The 18,270-nt window shown below is 38.2% G+C and overlaps 2 protein-coding genes across 2 annotated transcripts in view; one reads left to right on the top strand and one right to left on the bottom strand.

The window, feature by feature from the left end:
- LOC306828559 (receptor-type tyrosine-protein phosphatase C-like) overlaps positions 1 to 7,689 on the top strand; it is an 18,317-nt gene extending 10,628 nt beyond the window's left edge. Inside the window, exons 13-23 of the mRNA XM_079351079.1 lie at positions 55 to 180; positions 378 to 535; positions 1,235 to 1,370; positions 1,944 to 2,093; positions 2,292 to 2,382; positions 2,651 to 2,787; positions 2,906 to 3,040; positions 3,744 to 3,866; positions 3,972 to 4,132; positions 5,142 to 5,277; positions 6,159 to 7,689. Of these exons, the coding sequence (XP_079207205.1) occupies positions 55 to 180; positions 378 to 535; positions 1,235 to 1,370; positions 1,944 to 2,093; positions 2,292 to 2,382; positions 2,651 to 2,787; positions 2,906 to 3,040; positions 3,744 to 3,866; positions 3,972 to 4,132; positions 5,142 to 5,277; positions 6,159 to 6,461 (1,656 nt within the window). The 3' untranslated portion in view covers positions 6,462 to 7,689. The remainder of the gene's footprint in view (positions 1 to 54; positions 181 to 377; positions 536 to 1,234; positions 1,371 to 1,943; positions 2,094 to 2,291; positions 2,383 to 2,650; positions 2,788 to 2,905; positions 3,041 to 3,743; positions 3,867 to 3,971; positions 4,133 to 5,141; positions 5,278 to 6,158) is intronic.
- Positions 7,690 to 8,125: 436 nt separating this feature from the next.
- Positions 8,126 to 17,484, bottom strand: abhd8b (abhydrolase domain containing 8b). Its single transcript, XM_079349826.1, has 5 exons — positions 17,071 to 17,484; positions 11,417 to 12,214; positions 10,393 to 10,563; positions 9,752 to 9,968; positions 8,126 to 9,494 (listed from the first exon to the last, which is right to left on the bottom strand). Exons 2-5 carry the CDS (start codon positions 12,202 to 12,204, stop codon positions 9,222 to 9,224), a joined length of 1,449 nt encoding a protein of 482 aa, XP_079205952.1. The 5' UTR covers positions 12,205 to 12,214; positions 17,071 to 17,484; the 3' UTR covers positions 8,126 to 9,221.
- Between the last annotated feature and the right edge of the window lie 786 nt (positions 17,485 to 18,270).

The raw sequence follows: 18,270 nt of genomic DNA, 5'->3' as shown, positions 1-18,270 counted from the left end.
GTTAAAATAAATGTTTGACTTTCTTTCTCTCTCCTCTCACTTGTTGTTTTGCAGGTAAAGTGTGCGCAGTACTGGCCGTCTGTGGTGCAAGAGGCCGAGATCTTTGAGGAGTTCATTGTGAAGCTAACCTCAGAGGACAAATGTCCTGATTACACCATCCGTCGTCTCAGCCTCATTAATGTAAGTCCTAAATAATGAACATATACAGTATGTTTTTGGTGTAGGCCAGATGCAAAGTGTTTATCTTTACATATTGAGTATTCATGTGCTGTTACAGCCAGCATATCGGTCTCCATACAAATACCAATAAACATAGTTTTTATAAATCTGGGCATGTATTTATAATTTACTCTGTCCAAATATGTTTTCATCTGCAGAAGAGGGAGAAGAACTCAGAGAGGGAGGTAACCCACATCCAGTTCATGAGCTGGCCTGACCACGGCGTCCCAGGGGAGCCACATCTTCTCCTGAAACTGAGGCGGCGTGTCAATGCTTTCAAAAACTTCTTCAGTGGCCCCATCGTCGTCCACTGCAGGTGAGCATACAGTCTTACTCTTCTTTTTGTATTTAAAATCAAAATTAAACATTTTATCTCCTCAAAATCAAGCTAACTTCCTTAAATGTCACTGTACTCCTTTCTTACTTTATTATCTCTATATTATTGTGTAGTGACTATCTAATGTCCACATTTCTAATCTTGCTGTTAGTCTCTAGCAGTTCTTGACGCTTAAAAAAAAACAAATGTCCAAAATTCAGTGAAGTTGTGAAGTTCCAGTTTATTGTATCATATAAAGCAGACAGAAGGTGATGAAGATATGATGAGTTGTTAATGCTATTGTTGTTTGTTAGGTTAAATATTTTGTGTTATGGTAAGAACTGTATGTTTCCACCATCCAATCCTGCATTTCCTGTTCACCGACATTGACACTCAACCATACCAGCTGACCAATTAACCCAAATGATCAATTATCACCACCTAGTGTCCAAATTAAGTGAGTAAATGGGAAAGTATGGGATGATTTGGGAAACTATTTTGTGATGTCACCAAAGTTAGACACACCTCTAATATCATCCATCGATTTATCAATCTTTATTTGTATAGTGCCTTGGATATCATTAAATATCAGGGGACTCGTCAGACAACCCCCCTCTCACCTTTTCTATTTGCTTCTTTACAAAACTTGGAATGATTAACAACCCTGATATTATCTCAATGTCTTTACCTCGTGAGCAGCGCAGGAGTCGGCAGGACAGGCACATACATTGGCATCGACGCCATGATGGAAGGTCTGGAGGCGGAGGGCAGAGTGGACATCTATGGTTACGTAGTCAGACTCCGCAGACAAAGATGTCTGATGGTTCAAGTGGAGGTGAGCTATCATTATGCAGCTTTGCAGGGATAATAATGTGGAACAGGGCGCACAAGCTTAATCTAACAAGGTGCTAGATTAAGGCATGTGGACCAACCACTGCACCACCAATGCCCCAACTTGAGATTTTTTATTGAAATAATAAATAAAAATTATACTTTGCAATTATTGAATTTGCAATGCTTGATTGTTATATTATTAACAAATGATAACAATCACATACTGTAAAAGTCCAGACTTAGTCTGGTGACATACATTCAAATTCTATTATGTTGCTGATGTTACGCTATGACACTATTGGTTGAAAACAGTACGATATAGTAGAAATGCACAGTACCAGATATGCTGACTTGGCAGATTTATTAGACACTAACTCCGCTGAGGTCTCACATAGCTGGTTTAATGTTTAGTTTGTTTGATGTTTTGTGAAAGAAGAAGAATTGTTCTATAATGAATATTTTCCTGCACAGCTTTTCTTCAGCCCCTACCAAAGCTGTAAAAAGTTGTGCAAAGAATCAATGTGACATAGAGCTGTTTTTAAACTGTTTGTTAAAGAACTTTGTCCTCTCTTAGGCCCAGTACATCCTGATTCACCAGGCGCTGCTGGAGCACAACCAGTTCGGAGAGACAGAGATCACTCTGCCTGAGCTGCACAGCACTCTGAGCACGCTCAAACAGAAAAACTCAGAAAACGAACCATCCTTATTAGAAGAGGAGTTTGAGGTATGAAACTCAATCAATTATCCTTTTTTAGAAGCCTTGAAATGATGATAAAAATGCAGTGCTATTCTCTACCCCCCCCCCCCCCCCCCCCCCCCCCCCCCCCCACACACACACACACACACACACACACACACAAGAAGAAAGGAAGAAAGCAGACCTCTGTATGTAACTTTGAATTACTTCTCTTTTGCAATTCAGAGACTCCCTACCTTTAAAAACTGGAGGACATTTAAGTCTGGGATCTCAGAAGAAAACAAGAATAAGAATCGTTCTTCATCTGTCATCCCATGTAAGTGTCTGCTGAAAACTAAGTCCTACTACATTGACATTGTATTCGTTATAACCAGGGGAGCCATGTGGGCAAAAAAAAGGTAAGACATTTATACAAACATTAGTTTTTTTTAATTTTTTTAATCCAATTCAAGTAGTTTAATTTTATTTTTGGGCCCCAGCGTAAAACAGTTGCAGAATAACTGTGTATGTGGTCTGTTACCCTGTAAATCTATTTATATTCCTGAGTTAATACATTGAGTTACACCTGTGTTATAACTTAACAGATGACTACAACCGAGTGATGCTGAGGCTTGATGAAGGACGCAGTCGTGACAGTGAACATGATGAGGATGAAGATTCGGATTCATCAGATGAGGAGGACGAGGACTCCACAAGATACATCAATGCCTCACACATAGATGTACGTTATAACTTTCAGCTTAGCCTTTTTCTGCATAACACTGACAGGACTACAAGGATATTTATTTCTCATTTGGACTTTTTATAATATTCACTGATGTGTTTTCTTATCCATTCAGGGTTACTGGGGCCCACGCATCTTCATCGCTGCACAGACTCCGCTGCCAGACACCATGGCAGACTTCTGGTCCATGGTTTATCAGAAGAAAGCCTCAACTATTGTCATGCTCTCTGACTGCAGTGAGGGAGAGGAGGTAGTGAAAAATGTGTTATGCTGTCTTTATTATTGCCAATTAGCACAGTTTTAATTTTTTCCCCCTCATTATTATGTCTTTGCACTCTTTTTCCTTTATTTTTTTTAAAACATTTTGGTGTGGTTAAAAAAATTTGAAAAAACAAAACAAAACATACATTAGATTTTATCATGTTTGACAGTTGTACACTTGAGGTGTTGACAAACTTTTCAGCCTGCAACCCCCAAAATGAGCTGCCAGAGAATAAGCTAGCTGTCTCTGAAAGTGGTTAAAACACTCAACAGTGTGTACAGTCACATGCACAAATAGACCAATCCAAACACTGGCATTAAGACAACATAAAAGAACAACGCAGCCTAACATAATTATACTATTTCAGAACGTGTGTATTTTTATTAACAAAGACAAACAGACACCTACGTATATTGTTGCAGTCACGAACATTTTCTACACATAACTGTCATTTCAGAACAAATCTCACTTTGGGTTTATTTTAAAGTCAACTATTTTGTCTATAACTGAACAATACTTCTCTTTGGACCAATAATTTTTAAAATAGTCTGTTCACATTTTTATTTGGGCATCTTGCAACACCCCTCTGTGTCCTGGGATACTTCAGGGGGTCCCGACCCATGGGAGCCACTGCATTTTATTGTTTTAGTTTAGTAAAATTAGTAAAATATGTGTGTCTCCTTGTTTAAAGGACTCTGACTGTGTCTACTGGGACAAAGACAAGAAAACATTTGGGGACTTTGAGGTGGAGGTAGAAAGCACAGACATCAATCCAAACTTCACCACCCGAAATATGCTGCTGCGCCACGTCAAGGTAACACAGCAACAACAAAAAAGTCTGCTCTGTCTGTATCAGGATGTCTTTACTGTTCATTTCAGGTCACATGCCTTTTTAACCTAACATGGCTTCTGTCAACAGAGGAAAGAGAGCCGGCCGGTGAAACATTTCCAGTTCCAGAAATGGGGGAACAAAGAGCTGCCAGAAAAAGCTCAGTATCTGACAGACATGATCAAAGACATCAAGCACAGCTGTGGCAGTGACACATCACAGCAGAACAAATCTACTGTGGTCCACTGCAAGTAAGACCAACATCTCCAAAAATGCCCTCTGGAATTTTTAAGGACTAATATGTACACAACCACATCTTGTGTTTTTTTTTGCATAAAAATAGTTCAAAGCTTGCTAACGCTTTTGTTGGAATTCAGGGGAAGGGGAAGGCATTGAATATATATAGCCAAACCACAACAAACACTATTGCATAAAAGTTTACCTATAGAGCAAGGTTAGAACATTTTTGTTATTGTTTCATTAACAGAGAATCAAGTACGCCGACATTAGGAAGCACATGATAACAGCAGCATTGCGTCTTAAAACAGGCAGATACTTCAGGCAGAAAGGAACTGCAGGTGGACAGACATCTTCCATGATCGGTTCAGCCTTAAAAAGCCCGACAGATGCCTAAAATCCTATAACACTCCTTACAAAGTGTCATGTCTTTGTGATAAAAAGTATTTCTAGGAAAAAACTGTTCAGATTGTAGTTTGTCTCCTAAAATTTCCAGAAGTGAGTTCGGTCATTTGACGTGTTACATATTCAAATAGTTAAGCATGCCACTAACTACCAAAAACATGTACAAAATAATATTCTCTTGTCTAGACTCTCGTGTGTGTGTTACATTTTCCTATTTTAATGGCACAGAGAGCCTAGTGTACAAAAAAGTATAATTTGGCCCATATTTTTTAACACATTTATCAAGCTTCTTACAATAAAGAAGTGAAACATTTCTTTGCATAATGACATGGTTAATCATCTTTGAAGAGAGCAGAGCAGGATGAGCAGAAACAGCCAATCAACTCAGCCATCGATGACACTTTTTTTTTCACTACAGACACAAATAAAATAATGAATGTTATGAAATGGAAAGAAGTCAAAAGAGAATTATTGAACATTAATTATGAAGATAATGCAGCCCACAATGACCTAAAAAGGTGATGTTAAACGTGAATTGTGTTATCATAACCTCTGTGTGTGTGTGTGTGTGTGTGTGTGTGTGTGTGTGTGTGTGTGTGTGTGTGTGTGTCTCATCAGCAATGGCTCGTCCCGCACTGGGGTTTTCTGTGCTCTTTGGAACGTGCTGGACAACGCTGAGACTGAGAAGCTGGTGGATGTTTTTCAGGTGGCCAAAACTCTGCGCAAGGAGCGACAGGGCATGATCTCCAGTGTGGTAAGAAAGAGCAACTCAGAATCTGTCATGACAAAGTTACGCAACCTAAACTTCCAACAGTGTTCAAAGCAAACAATTGCTGATGTGTTTTACTTATCCAGCACTACACGTCAGCCTTGTTCTGGCTGCCTTTGTAAAATAAATATTCCCCTTTTAATTTAGCCCCTCTCCCTTTAATAAATATCAAAGGTTTAAGATGATGATTGATATAACAAGATATCTGAAAAGACCAAAATAATCTTTTATCTACTTCCTCTGTTGGTGCTTCCTGACTCTGTAGCGCTCTGACTCAACACAATTACTTAAAAACTTACTGCTGAACATCAAGACTCTTCCAAGTGTCCATGTTGACCCTTTTCAAAGCTGGAAGGTGCTATGGTGCAAATTCAATTTGTTTATTGATCACCGTTATAGATACCTAGTTATACCTTCCCAACAAACTTACAATTATTGTATGACTGTTATCATACAATAAAATTAAAATAAAACTTTGTACAATACAATATTTCTACAGTTTTTATAGGGGAAAAAATCTATATCTGATGCTTTACAGGAATAAATAAAGCCACTGATATATTCTTATTAAGCATTGTCAGTAGCTTAGAATTTAAAGAGTTTGGTTTGTCAATGTCTTTTCACCGTTTAAACACGACATCTATGGCACAAAGAAAACATCCGGCTACCTAAGTGTTAATGTGACACATTTAGAGTCAGTTTTGTTCATTTGAAGTGAAATTCATTTCTTTGTTGAAAAGAGAAGCTGAATTCTTGCGCTCTAGTTTTACGTTGTCGATATAGTGTGACCTTGAGTAGACTTAACGCCCTTATTATAGCACAAAACCTGCATTATTTTTACTTAATTCCACCTCTGTCTCAAACAGGAGCAGTACCAGTTCTTGTATGACGCACTGGAGGGAGTCTTTCCTGTTCAGAACGGGGACGTGAAGGCAGCACAGTCCTCCACAGCCGACAGCATCTTGATCCTTAATGAAACAAAATCAGCAGCAGAGCCTGATGAACCAGCCAGCACTACCAGCCATGACCAACAGGGGGCAGGAGAGAGCACTTCTGATGTGGGTGATGGTGTAAAGGAAGAGAAAAAAGAGGAGGCTGAAAAGGTTACTAGTGAAACAACACCCCTAGAGGACAGCAGTAACGGTCCTACTGTCACTGTGGAGGTCTGAGGAGAGGTTGAGTGTTTATCTCTGCCGACTACTTTGGAAAAATCAGCGCTTTAGCTTAATGCTTTCTTATATTTTACTTAATGAATGTAAAAACAATGTAAAGGTTCAGCTCAGAAGGGTTTGGGTTGAGATTTGTAAAAGAATTTGATCAAATGTTAAATGTGAATTTTTAAAAATACAATTTAAAATAAGTTATAAATATCTTAAAAGAGAACGTTGAGTCGAAGAGAGTGTCTGTGAGCAAATTTTACAATAATGCTGTTGTCAAACTAGAGTCCTTTACTGTATAGTGAGGAAATGTTAAATATAAAGTGGATACAAGTTTAAATAGCCCTCTTTAAGTGCATATTGTATTGAAGTTATTTTATGTTTTTCTCTCGCAAAATAACCAGAAGCTATGCGTTTATATATTTCTAGAGTAGCAGAGTCATTACAATGTTTTGTTAAAAATTTCGAAGACTTTTAAGGTAACACTTTGCTGTCTGAATAAAAGAGACCCGCCCAAAAAAACAGTATTAATGTTGTCTTTGCAAAGTTTGGTTTAGATACGTTTCATTAGGATTGACTAAACAAGTTTCTGGTATCAGAAAATTTCAAAGACATTTTGCCTTCTTCTGGGCATCTTCTCGTCTAACTGGTTGGAAACAAAATGTATCCTTTCTTACTGGTTTGAAGTGAGAAGTGCCCCTGCTGTTGTACCCTTGAGCGAAAAAAAAAAAGAAGACCAGACTCTTTACAAGCCTGTGGTTTAACAATGTATGTGATTGTTTAAGTCTATCAATTGAGCTATTAGTGAAAAAGAGAATTTATGGTTGCAAAATAAGATAAGATTAGGTAAAATAATCCTTTATTCATCTCACAAATGGAGAAATTTACAGTATAATAGTGTCCTTAGTAAATGGTGTTATATTACATGTTATATTTCAATCATACACTGGTGATATAAAAGACAGAAGACAAACTGTTCAAATCATTTTACAATAATTTACTTTGATACAATGAATATTTCTAGATCTACAGTGTGTCCAAGGCAAAAAGTTACAAAATGTAAGACACAAGATACAACAAGAATTAAGTACAATGATATAAGAACACCATAATTTGTCATTTAGAAATGTTTGAGATTAATACATATCTGTCACATATGTCTGAGCAAGCTGTTTTAATTGGTCAATGATTCAGTGCAGCAGCATCTGGATCTTTAAATATAGAAAAACAAAGTATAAAAGTCTCTCTCTCTCTCTCTCTCTCTCTCTTTCTGTGTGTATATGTTGTTATATGAACTACTGCATCTCTAAGAACATACAATGCAATATTTTAGTGGTGCAAAATAACTTTAAAAAGATATTAGTAAAGATAGTGTTCTGAGACAACTGTTGGCATTTAATGTGCATTTAATTCAAACAAATGTCCATACCAAGAGGTTACTGGAAATACATTCAGTTTATTTATGATACCATACGATAGAGCTTTGCTATTATTATTATTTTAAATTAGCATAGTTTGGGTGAGCAATAAATGCCACTAACGTGTATTAACCGTGATGTAGTTTATGAAAGTCTTACAGACTTTAACCTTGACATGTTCAAATGTTTGTTTTATTCTGTTGAATTATAAATCATAATATCTTCAGAGATGCATATATGTTGCTTTTTTTTAGGACAGTAAATACTGATACTGTTTGGTGACTTGAAGTCAATACTCATCAGGAAGAATTCCATTCTTAAACCTTTACAGTGATGTTGCACGGCCTCTGTGCAGAGACCCTTTGCTCCCCTGCTGCCTCCTTTCAACAATTCCTTTTTCTCAATAAAAGGCAAACATGTAAAACATATAACTTATAAAAACAGAACACATACCCACAGAGGGCATGGATACTTTAATTAAGAAAAAGAAAGAAAAAAGCTAGTTGTTTATATGTTCATTTTTTGAAGTCCATTGAAGTATTGTAAAGTTTTGGGTGGATTTTTGTTATTACTAAAGCATTCTTATGCACTTTCCTTATAGATTTAACATCTGTTTATATACATGTGCTTTTTCATTCAGCTACTTCAGCATGTACAATATTAAAGTTAATCACTTGTATGCTGCGTTTGCTATCATTAGAGTAAGCACTTGTCCCTGAATTCTTAGAAGTGGCAAAATTACTTTCACTTCCGTCCTTCTGAGTACTTCATGAGTCTTCACTTTTTACAGAAGGTAGGGCTACTTCCCCTTTTTTTAATTCCAAAAAAGATACTGAAAAAGTATCAAAGTAACAAGTACTTCAACAGGAGCTTTGGCTTGCTTTTCATCTCAATGTGACAGGCAGAAGTTAGCCCTGTTATCTTTTCTTCAATAGGTGTCAGTGTGGCACGTGTTTCCAGAAAAGTCAATTCCATCATTTTGTTGATCGATAAATGTTTATTTTGCGACCGTGCCTGTATCTCTTTCAAGTCTTGCTCCAACTTCACCAGCATCATCGAAAGCCTTGACTTCAAAGCACAGCTATGTCTTTCAGTCTGTACAGGAACAGGAGGCTGAACACTGAAGATTGGACCTTCTGAAGCCAATGTTTGAGCTCCTCCTCTCTGTCTTTCAGCACAGCAGCTGACCAAGCTCGAGTCAAACGTTCCTGCTGTAAGCTGGAACATCAGATAACCTGGCTAAAAGCAGCTCAGCTCATCAGGACCCTCAGAGTGCCTGGTCTGCTCTTTTACAGTGTGCAATACTGTAACAACCACAGGAAGCTTTAGCTGTGATCTTCACAAATTTCTTGTTTTAGCTGCCTGACTTTTCCTCTTTTTTGCAGTTGGGTGAGGCCTGCCGAGCTGAGGCAGGTCGGACCTTGGCATGGTCAGATGTAGCCTTTGTGTTGTCGGAATGGGTTTTGGCGGTCTCTGGGCGTGTTTTGGTTGCGTGCGTTGGCAGAGGGACAGTGACCGGCTCCCAGAGGAAAAACTCATGGAGAAGTGTGTTTACAGGGTCTGGACACTCCATCATGATCATGTGACTCCCGTCCTCAAGGACCTTTAGGAAGGCCATCAGAAGGATCTGAGAGGAGGTTAAATGGAAAAAAGAAAGAAAGTCAGATTCTAACTAGATAGCTGTACTAAAGCCCTGGTTCTGTTTGCAGAGCTCTGAATAACAGATAATATCTACAATCTTTTTCACAGTTCAAAGAGTAAAATAAAATGAAACAAGCTTATCATTTAAATGCAGGAGTACAAGAGAGAGTTAGAGAGCCCCCTATGACTTTGGAGGAAGGTGGACTATTCCAGGAAACTGGGGGATGAGAGGACCATGCTTACCTCTGCCATGCGCTGGTCCTCCTCTATGGGGACAAACTTGTCGTACATTCCGTGAATCAGCAGGACGGGTACTGTGAGTTCAGCATGGTAGACCTCGTCCCCCTCAGGCCAGTACTGTCCACTCATCATGGCGCGCAGCACAAAGGACGACACGTTGAAGGCATTGTTGTCTTTCAGCAGCTGCTTTTCCCTGGCACCCTGTCGAGCAAAGCCAGCCCTGCAGGAGGCAGAGAGTGGGAGATCAACCTGAATTAAAAATTGTTTGAAAACAACATAAATACAGGATTGGGATGATAATTAACTGTGGGTTTAATAAAAACACACGATGCCTGATGAAGATTAACCCATCATAAATAAACAGCGACAGAAAAAGTTTTTCAGTTGCAACATTTCCTTTTTATTTGATTAAAATATGTGTTTGCATAGATTAAAAATCATATGTTTGGATGATTGACAGGACCCTGACCTCTGTCTTATGGACTTACTAAATCAGGCTTTAAAATAATACATGGTTATTGGCCTGGCAGAGAAAATCTTGTCAGCGGGCCTTCATCATTCTTCTAATTCTAGATAGATCTACCAAATCAAAGATTTGTCTCTGTTACTGTTTACTGGTTTACTCTTGTGTTGCTGTGTCTTACTTGAGAAAGCTCCAGGCTAGCAGGGGAGAGAGGCAGTGAAGTACGCAGGTGGGCAGGTTGAAGATGGAGCAGAGGCTGGGCTCCAGAGCTGTGGGACCACCTCCATTGATCATAACCATCTTGTGAATTTGGTCTGGATACTCATGGGCCAGGAAGGTACAGAACGACACACTAGGACAACAGAACAGGAAGCTGGGTGGTTACAGAACAGACTACAGAAGTCAGACATACTTATACTGTTTGTTTGGAAATGGAGTTGGGGATGACAATTCTGTCATTTTTTACATTTAGGTTTTTGGATGTTGGGAAACATATACTTCGTCATTAAAGTCTAGAAATGTTTAGACTTCCCTTTTACATGCTGTAGCTGCCACAGAAAAACATACAATGAGGTCAAAATTTGCATTTGCAATATTAAATTCATAAGGAACTATGAAACCTGCCCACCAAGCAAATACTAGCTTTAGCTAATAATTCTGGACTCAAAGGAAAAAAGTTTGAGACATCCAAAACGCCATTATCTGTAAACCAAAGGAAGATACCCATAATCCTTTTCCTCGGAGCTTTCCCTTCTTGTATGTCAGAAAAGCTGACCCACGAACATTAGCAACAATAATGTAATGCTTGGCTATATCCCCTGAATGTATTTGTTTGAATCAACTGCAATTTATTGTGTAAACATTAAGTCTTAGTATGTAAATGGAAGTTTCTGTTGGGCATAATTATGAAAACTGTAAATGAGCATTGCAATAAATTGAGAACAAATAAAAACTAAAAGGGTGTTAAGTTAATTTGGCTTTTTAACTTATTTGTTTTTTATTATATATATTTTTTTATATGTTAGATATATATATATATATATATATATATATATATATATATATATGTGTGTATGTGTGTATGTGTGTATGTGTGTGTGTGTGTGTGTGTGTGTGTGTGCATGTGCATTTATAACTAATTTCTGCATGACCTGGCGATCATTAAATGCCCCCGCTCTCCATGGATATAGTGACCTTGTACTTACCCATAAGAATGCCCTATGAGAATATTCCTTTTGCGTGCATATCTCTTAAAGATGAGTCTTATATCCTCTGCCAGGGCATAGAAAGTGTATGCAGCAGCTATCTGTGGTGCTGAGCTGGCTCCGTGTCCTGCCAGGTCTGGGGCAATCACCTCATAACCAAGCCTAGAAAAGAAGTCCAACTGGCTCCCCCAGATGTCCAGTGAGCCCCCTACTCCATGAATGAAGAACAGAGCCACGTCTGAATGTGTCCCCCTGCAGGCTGATATCTTCCTCTCACAGTCAATCACCACAGTGCGCTTTGGTTTACGCCTGCGCCTCCTGGGAAGTTGCGACTGCTCGTGCTGTGCAGCAGCGGGAGCATCTCCTACTGCTGCTCCTTCAGAAGTCCCATCTTTTGCAGGCTCAGACATGGGCTCAGGCATGGTGACAGGAGGTGAGGTGTTCACACAGTCTGTCAGCTCTACCTCCACGGTGCTGTTTGGTTCTGTATCCCCATTCTGGTAGTTTTTCAGCTCTCCGCTCGCCCTGTCACTTAAGTTCTCGATGAATAGTTGTCCATTACGATAAACTGTGATCTTCCGTTTGCAACTGACACTCCCACCTTCCCCAGTGGGTTCCTCCACCACCGGACGGTCAGGTATAATGTGTCGAACCCGCAGAACACGGCCTGGCTTCACCTCCACAAACTCGAATCCATCAGCTGGTTCTGATGTTTCTACAGGAACGACCACGTTGGCAGACTTTGAGGTCAGGCAGCAGAGTACACCCTCTATAAAGCTGGTCAGCATGGCTGCCAGCCTGAAGGTAATGCATGGGAAAAAAACACATCAGCACACATTAGCAAGCACATGACCAAATGTAAATTAAGTAAAGCTTACAAACACAATGTTTTCCTATATCTTGTTTTTCTCATACAAACAAATCTTCAAACATGATATCAATACTTTTCTTTTTCTACAACCTGTCTCCAAATCCCTGATAGTCAAAGAAGTCATTTGGTACAACAAAAGCAGCCACAAAAGCAAACCAGACCACTGGAGAGAGAGCTGACTTTTTCTATAGTTTTTTTAAATTCCTGTAACTGCTGCCATGGGGTTGGATTAAGACCACATCTTTTCCAGGAAGCATCGCACAAGAGCCTTTGTTTACGTTACAAGTGTCTCAGTGAGTAGTACGCAAGAGAGTTAAAAGGATGAAGGCGATTTCTCCTTAAGGAATTCTACACACGGACGCACAGGACAAGATCGGCGATGATACAAGACATGCGTCTACAGGGGGCGCCAAAGTCAACAGAAAGTAAAGTTCCTCACTATTGATTGAAGTAAAAGTCAATTCAATTCTTTACATTAAAATGAATATTAGGATTCAAAGTATAGAAGTTATTTCTGAATTAACAATATCACTCATGTTTTAGCAGGTACAAGAGGGGTTAATTTTAATAACTATCAGTTAATTATACTTAAATAATGTTATTTTGTATAATCCAGATCTGCAATATAATAAGCAATTGAAATTATTTAACAAATGCAGTGGAGTAAAGGGAGCAATATCTTCCTCTGAAATGCAATGTAGTAAAAGATAAAGGTCGCAGGAAATAAAATTAAGTTACTTCAGTAAAGAATCTGACAAACTACGAGCACAGTAAATGCACGACCTAACTTTTCACCCCTGCAGCTATTAACTTTATTTTCACACTATTTCTGTACAGTATATCATGCATTTTGACAAAACAATGCAACTCTTGTCATTAATCTTTTAAACAACATTGAATCTTTCTATTAAACAAGTATGTGCAAACCCTAAACATACCGGTAAACAACTTCATCTGCCCTTACAGTCTGGGGACTAATTACAACTGAAACCTAGGACACTTTCTGTCAGAAGCCGAAGGAGAATCCTCCCTCAGCGTGGACTCTGGTGGTATTAATAGCCAGGGACAGTAATAGCTCGCTGCGTTAAAGCTGTCCACCATGTGACCACTGTACACCGGCAAACGCTGCCACACCGTGAGTCACAAACACTAAACTACTCATAGTAATCAGTGGTCCTTTCTGAAGTATGGACCAGTAATTGGGAAGAAGACTTAAATCATTAACTTGGGGAAAATTGGGCTTTTAAAGAACATGTGCACTCAGTCATGAAACAAGCCCTCACATTTGAGCGTAAATTGCGCATCCAAAGGTAAGGAATTAGCATTGACTCCATATTTTAAAATGTGAGAAACAAACCATCTTTAAAGTACATTTCTAAAGAAAAATCAAGACAACATATATTGCATGTCTCATGTGTACTGATTTTAGGCTGTCAGTTGATTATCGTCCATGGCAACAGCTAAGCAGCTGAGCAGGGTCTGCAAGTCTCTCTGCTGGTGGTATTATCCTGTCTCCTTGTTTCTCCCCTCCCTGCTACGGGGGATTATACTCTCCGTCTCCCTATCTAAATCCACACAACACAATCTGTCTGTCTCCTCTCTGAATAAAAAAAGTTAACAGGGACAATCTCACCCTCCGTGTGATTTGACATCCTGTTTTCATCAGGGGCCTGTGGACGAAGGTGTCACTTGTACTTTAATTTTTTTGCTTTCCAGTGTTTTTATACTGATTCATGTAAGGCTAGCTGTAGTAGGCCTATCACATTGGTTGTCTTAAAGTTAACCACAAACTTGATATACTCACTTGTTAGATGTTTGCCTCTAACACAGGACAACTGAACACAACTCATTTCACTGACATTAACAAAATCATTCCACCAGTCTCATTTAAAGCTGTGAGGAACTTTCTTTTTTTAACCATCTTGGCAACCTCTGACGACAAAGTGGTACGTCTTATGTCTATGCTGAACTTTTCCTCTACATACTGTATGTTATTACATCTCTGTGAAATGTAGTAGTCTTTTCTGCAGAAATGTTAACAATGCCATTCTGGTTTGGCCTGTTGTAAATGACCTCATCTGACATGTAGGTGGCATCAGACATCAATGTGACATATTTTCTAATATTCAGTCTGATGGTCTGGTTTGCTTTTCTTGGCCGTGTAGAGGTATTTGTTTTATTTCAGATAGCTCTATAAACAGCTCAAAACTCCACATAGGTGCTTTAAATTATGCAAATGACCAAAATGTAAATGTGTTGCGCTTCTTCAAGTAGCGGAAAATATAAGAATAAAATTTAGGAATATCTTCTTTTTTTTTTATCTAACTCTGAAATAGAATTATTTCTTAAAAGAATCTTCACAAAAAAAATTCTCATTACAGAAACATTCACCCTTTAGATGCATTATGATCCTCTTTAAATTGCCAAATCCACAATAAAGGTGGTAAACATGCTCTATGTGTCTCATCTATCTGCCCTATACATTATAATCTAGTCTTTATATAAAGAACGAGGTGGTTAAAGCATGGATGGCTTGAGTTTTTCACAAGGTAAAACTAGCACAATAATAGTAGTAGAGTTTGTTAATAGTTAATAGAAGGTGGATAGAAAAATCAAGATTCTTGTCTTCTGAGACTTTGTTGTTTATGGTGGTGCGCTGTACATGGGCGCCTCTGCAAAATGTTTACAGTCATTAGATACTGTGTATCACTGTGCTTTGAGATTTGTGACAGGTTGTAGACGCCTTACTCATCACTGTGACTTGTACATGATAGCTGATTGGCCATCCTTAAAGGTGTGGAGATATTTACACTGGCAAAATCTTATTTATAAAGCTTTTCTTGGTTTGGTGCATTTAAATTTATGTACATACCTTCAAAGAACCAGAAGGACAAAAACACGAGACAATCGGACAGTGCCTGTGTGTCTGAATTGTAATCTGTCATCATGACTATGCACTTGATCTGTAAACTGATCTGTTCATTGCAATTGTTGTTTTTTTCTTATCTTATTATAAAATGTTATTAATCATGTACTATTTATCATGACGTGTGCCGCTACCCTTCTGGCCAGGTCTACCTTGTGAAAGAGATCTTGATCTCAATGGGTTAATTACCTGGTTAAATAAAAAAAATAAAAAAATAAAACTTTTTGTTAAGTGTAAAAAACAGACAGTCTTGGACTATACCTGTGCTGGAGGTGATGAAGTATCAGAACATGTATGGTACCCAGAGAAGGACACAGCCTTTGTAAAGGCAAACTAGATTTCACCTGTGAGTAGCTGATTATAACTATGTTTCTTTTGAGGGTCACTGAAGCAGTCAGGTGTTAATTGTCTTGTTAAAGAGAAGTTTATAATGATCATTAGGAAAAGGCAAAGGCCACCTTTAGTCTCATTTGATCACTCTCGTCCAGGGATTGAACTGACCACCTTGAAGCCAAAACACTGTGTCCCTGACTGATGGTTTAGATTAAGAGCAAAGAAGCTAAGTGCGTCTCTCTTTAATTAAAATGTTTGTGCTGTGCTTTGTTATTGTGTAAGCTTGCCTGCCTGTGATTTCACCTTCTATTTGGACCTTATACTGTAAAGAAATGCTGCCAGTTTGATCTCACTTGCAGTCAGTGCTGTTCAGTAACTTCAGGAGGCTGTTATATAATGACTAACAGACTAATCTTTTTCAGACTAATCAGACAGAATCATAGTGGGGAACGATGCCCAGAAAAGAGCAGAGACTGTGTTGGGGGTTTCTGTTCCTTCACTGTCCTGCAGATGAACTACAACTATTCCCTGGAGCTGCTTTAAGAGAACATGGCCTGTCTGATTATGTGCTACTAAACACTGAATCTGGATCACTAGTCTCAGTTGTACTTTATATTTTAATCAATAAATAGTGGTATCTAACTACTGTAAGTAGGCTACCTTTGAATTATGTCTTTTTTTCTCAAGGAAGTTTCAGCATGTAACAACTTGATATGAAACTGTGTGAAACAATCAACTTTTCTGTGCATGTTGCTTTAATGAAGACATGTTATATTAAAAACATTTGATTAAAAACTGACTGCAGACAATCTGTTAGATTGAACTAACATTCGTCAGAATTTTGGATCTGGGAATCAGCTCCATCTTCATTTTTACAACTGACTGGTTTACAATGGGTGCTTTAGTCTTTTAGTCTCTAAGGAATGGCTGGCCTACAATATTTGAACATAATTTTATTTGGAGGGGAAAGTTTGATTAAACAGGTGGAAAGACATGAAATCATATAGATAGGTTACGATGGGAGCCAAATCTCAGCAGAGTAGTAAATATTTATAAATCAACGTATTTTTTAATGCCAACAGTGTTTGGTCTAAAGGCCAATTCAATTTGTTCAAATGGGGTAAAAGAGTAAAGAAATAGCCATAGGTGTATCAAAAAAAGAAAAGAAAAAAATGAACGTTAAAATAAAACTTCCTCTGACAGTATTAGTGCCTCATTATAACATAGCCAGTTTTGTTTCTAATGTTGAATGAAACTTGCTGTATTTGTTGTGCAGGTAAATCCAGTTGTCCCTTTCTATTCACTGATGACAAAGGGGAGTTGAAAAGGCCCCTCACTCATTGTCTGATACAACAAATGAGACCAGTCACTTTTTATTCTAATCCAGTGCAGCAATAAACTAAACTAGGCTATTATTCATATAAACAGTCGCCCCAGGCTTTTTAACTACAGCAACCTGTTTCGTGTCTGTTTTTAGTTAAATAATGTAACATAAATGACAAAGTATAAACTGTAAAAACGTACCTTCTTATTTTCGTAAACTCCGCGTCAAATATGATTAGATAGGTGTGTTTTTCTCATGAAGCATTGCGGATGCAGGTGAGCTATAATCTGTGGCAGCCAATCCAATAATCTAATTTATCTGGATTCTGTTGTCCAGAAAGTAGCCTCCACATGGCGGCCAGCGTCAGCCGACTGACAGCATACATATGCGTGTGGTACACAGTCATCTCCAAGTGTGTCAATGATATGCCTCCATGTTATTGTTGAGGGCGTTTGGAAACGCACCGGAGATCAGCTAAATGCCAACGCTTTTACTCGGGAGCGACGGGAGTGAGGTTGACCTCCCTGTTCGGTTTGTGGACGTGAAAAGCTGCCCCCTGCTGCTAGGCTACGTGATGCCAAACAAGTAAAAAACCCTTCGGAACACTGCAAAAGGTGAATCATTAGCATACTTGAACACAATCTCCATGTAAAATAAAAAGATCAGGGTCCAAGTGTATTTTCATCAGAGTTAATTCAATTTCTTTAAATAAACAATCTGTATGCCTATCTAGTGTATATGTTGACCCTAAATCAAAATATTAAATTGAACCAATGTGATTTTTCTTTTAATGTATAATCTCTACATTTTGTTGATCAGTAGGCTATGATTTGTCAAACTTGTTTCTCGAATGGGTTTCTTGAGGGTTTGTTGAGTTCACTGATGTTTTAAAAACATAACCTAAACACTTTACACATAAAATGCCAACCCAATTGTCTTTTTGAGATATTTATTGCATTTATTTTGAGTGCAACTTTGACAGCAACAGGAAATGGTCATGTAGCCTAGCCTATATAACTACAAACTAACAATCCAGACAAAGTCTACAGCATTTAAAAGTCCTGTGCAGCCTGCCAGATGCTGAACAGCAACATTTAAATGTGGATAAAAACACTTTAAAAGGACAAGGAGACATTATGTATGAAGAAGAATCATCTAAAATCTACTTATTGTCAAAAGTTTATTAGCTGTTTATGACTTCATTGACAAAAAAAGATTACAATAATAATAAAAAAGTGATGAAATAATACTTGTTATGCAAAAATACATAAAGACCTAAGTTTTAAAAGCCTAATCCTAATCAAATTATAGCAGAAACTATTTGTCCACTATAAACCTTTGTGAGATAGCATATTGCCCAGTTAGTTAAGTTAAACTTTGAAAAATCTGGTCCTATAGAA

This window comes from Symphodus melops (assembly GCF_947650265.1).
Source record: "Symphodus melops genome assembly, chromosome: 8".
Classification (NCBI taxonomy): Eukaryota; Metazoa; Chordata; class Actinopteri; order Labriformes; family Labridae; genus Symphodus; species Symphodus melops.
The sequence above is the reverse complement of the archived record's forward strand: the minus strand, read 5'-3'. Positions and strand labels throughout refer to the sequence as shown.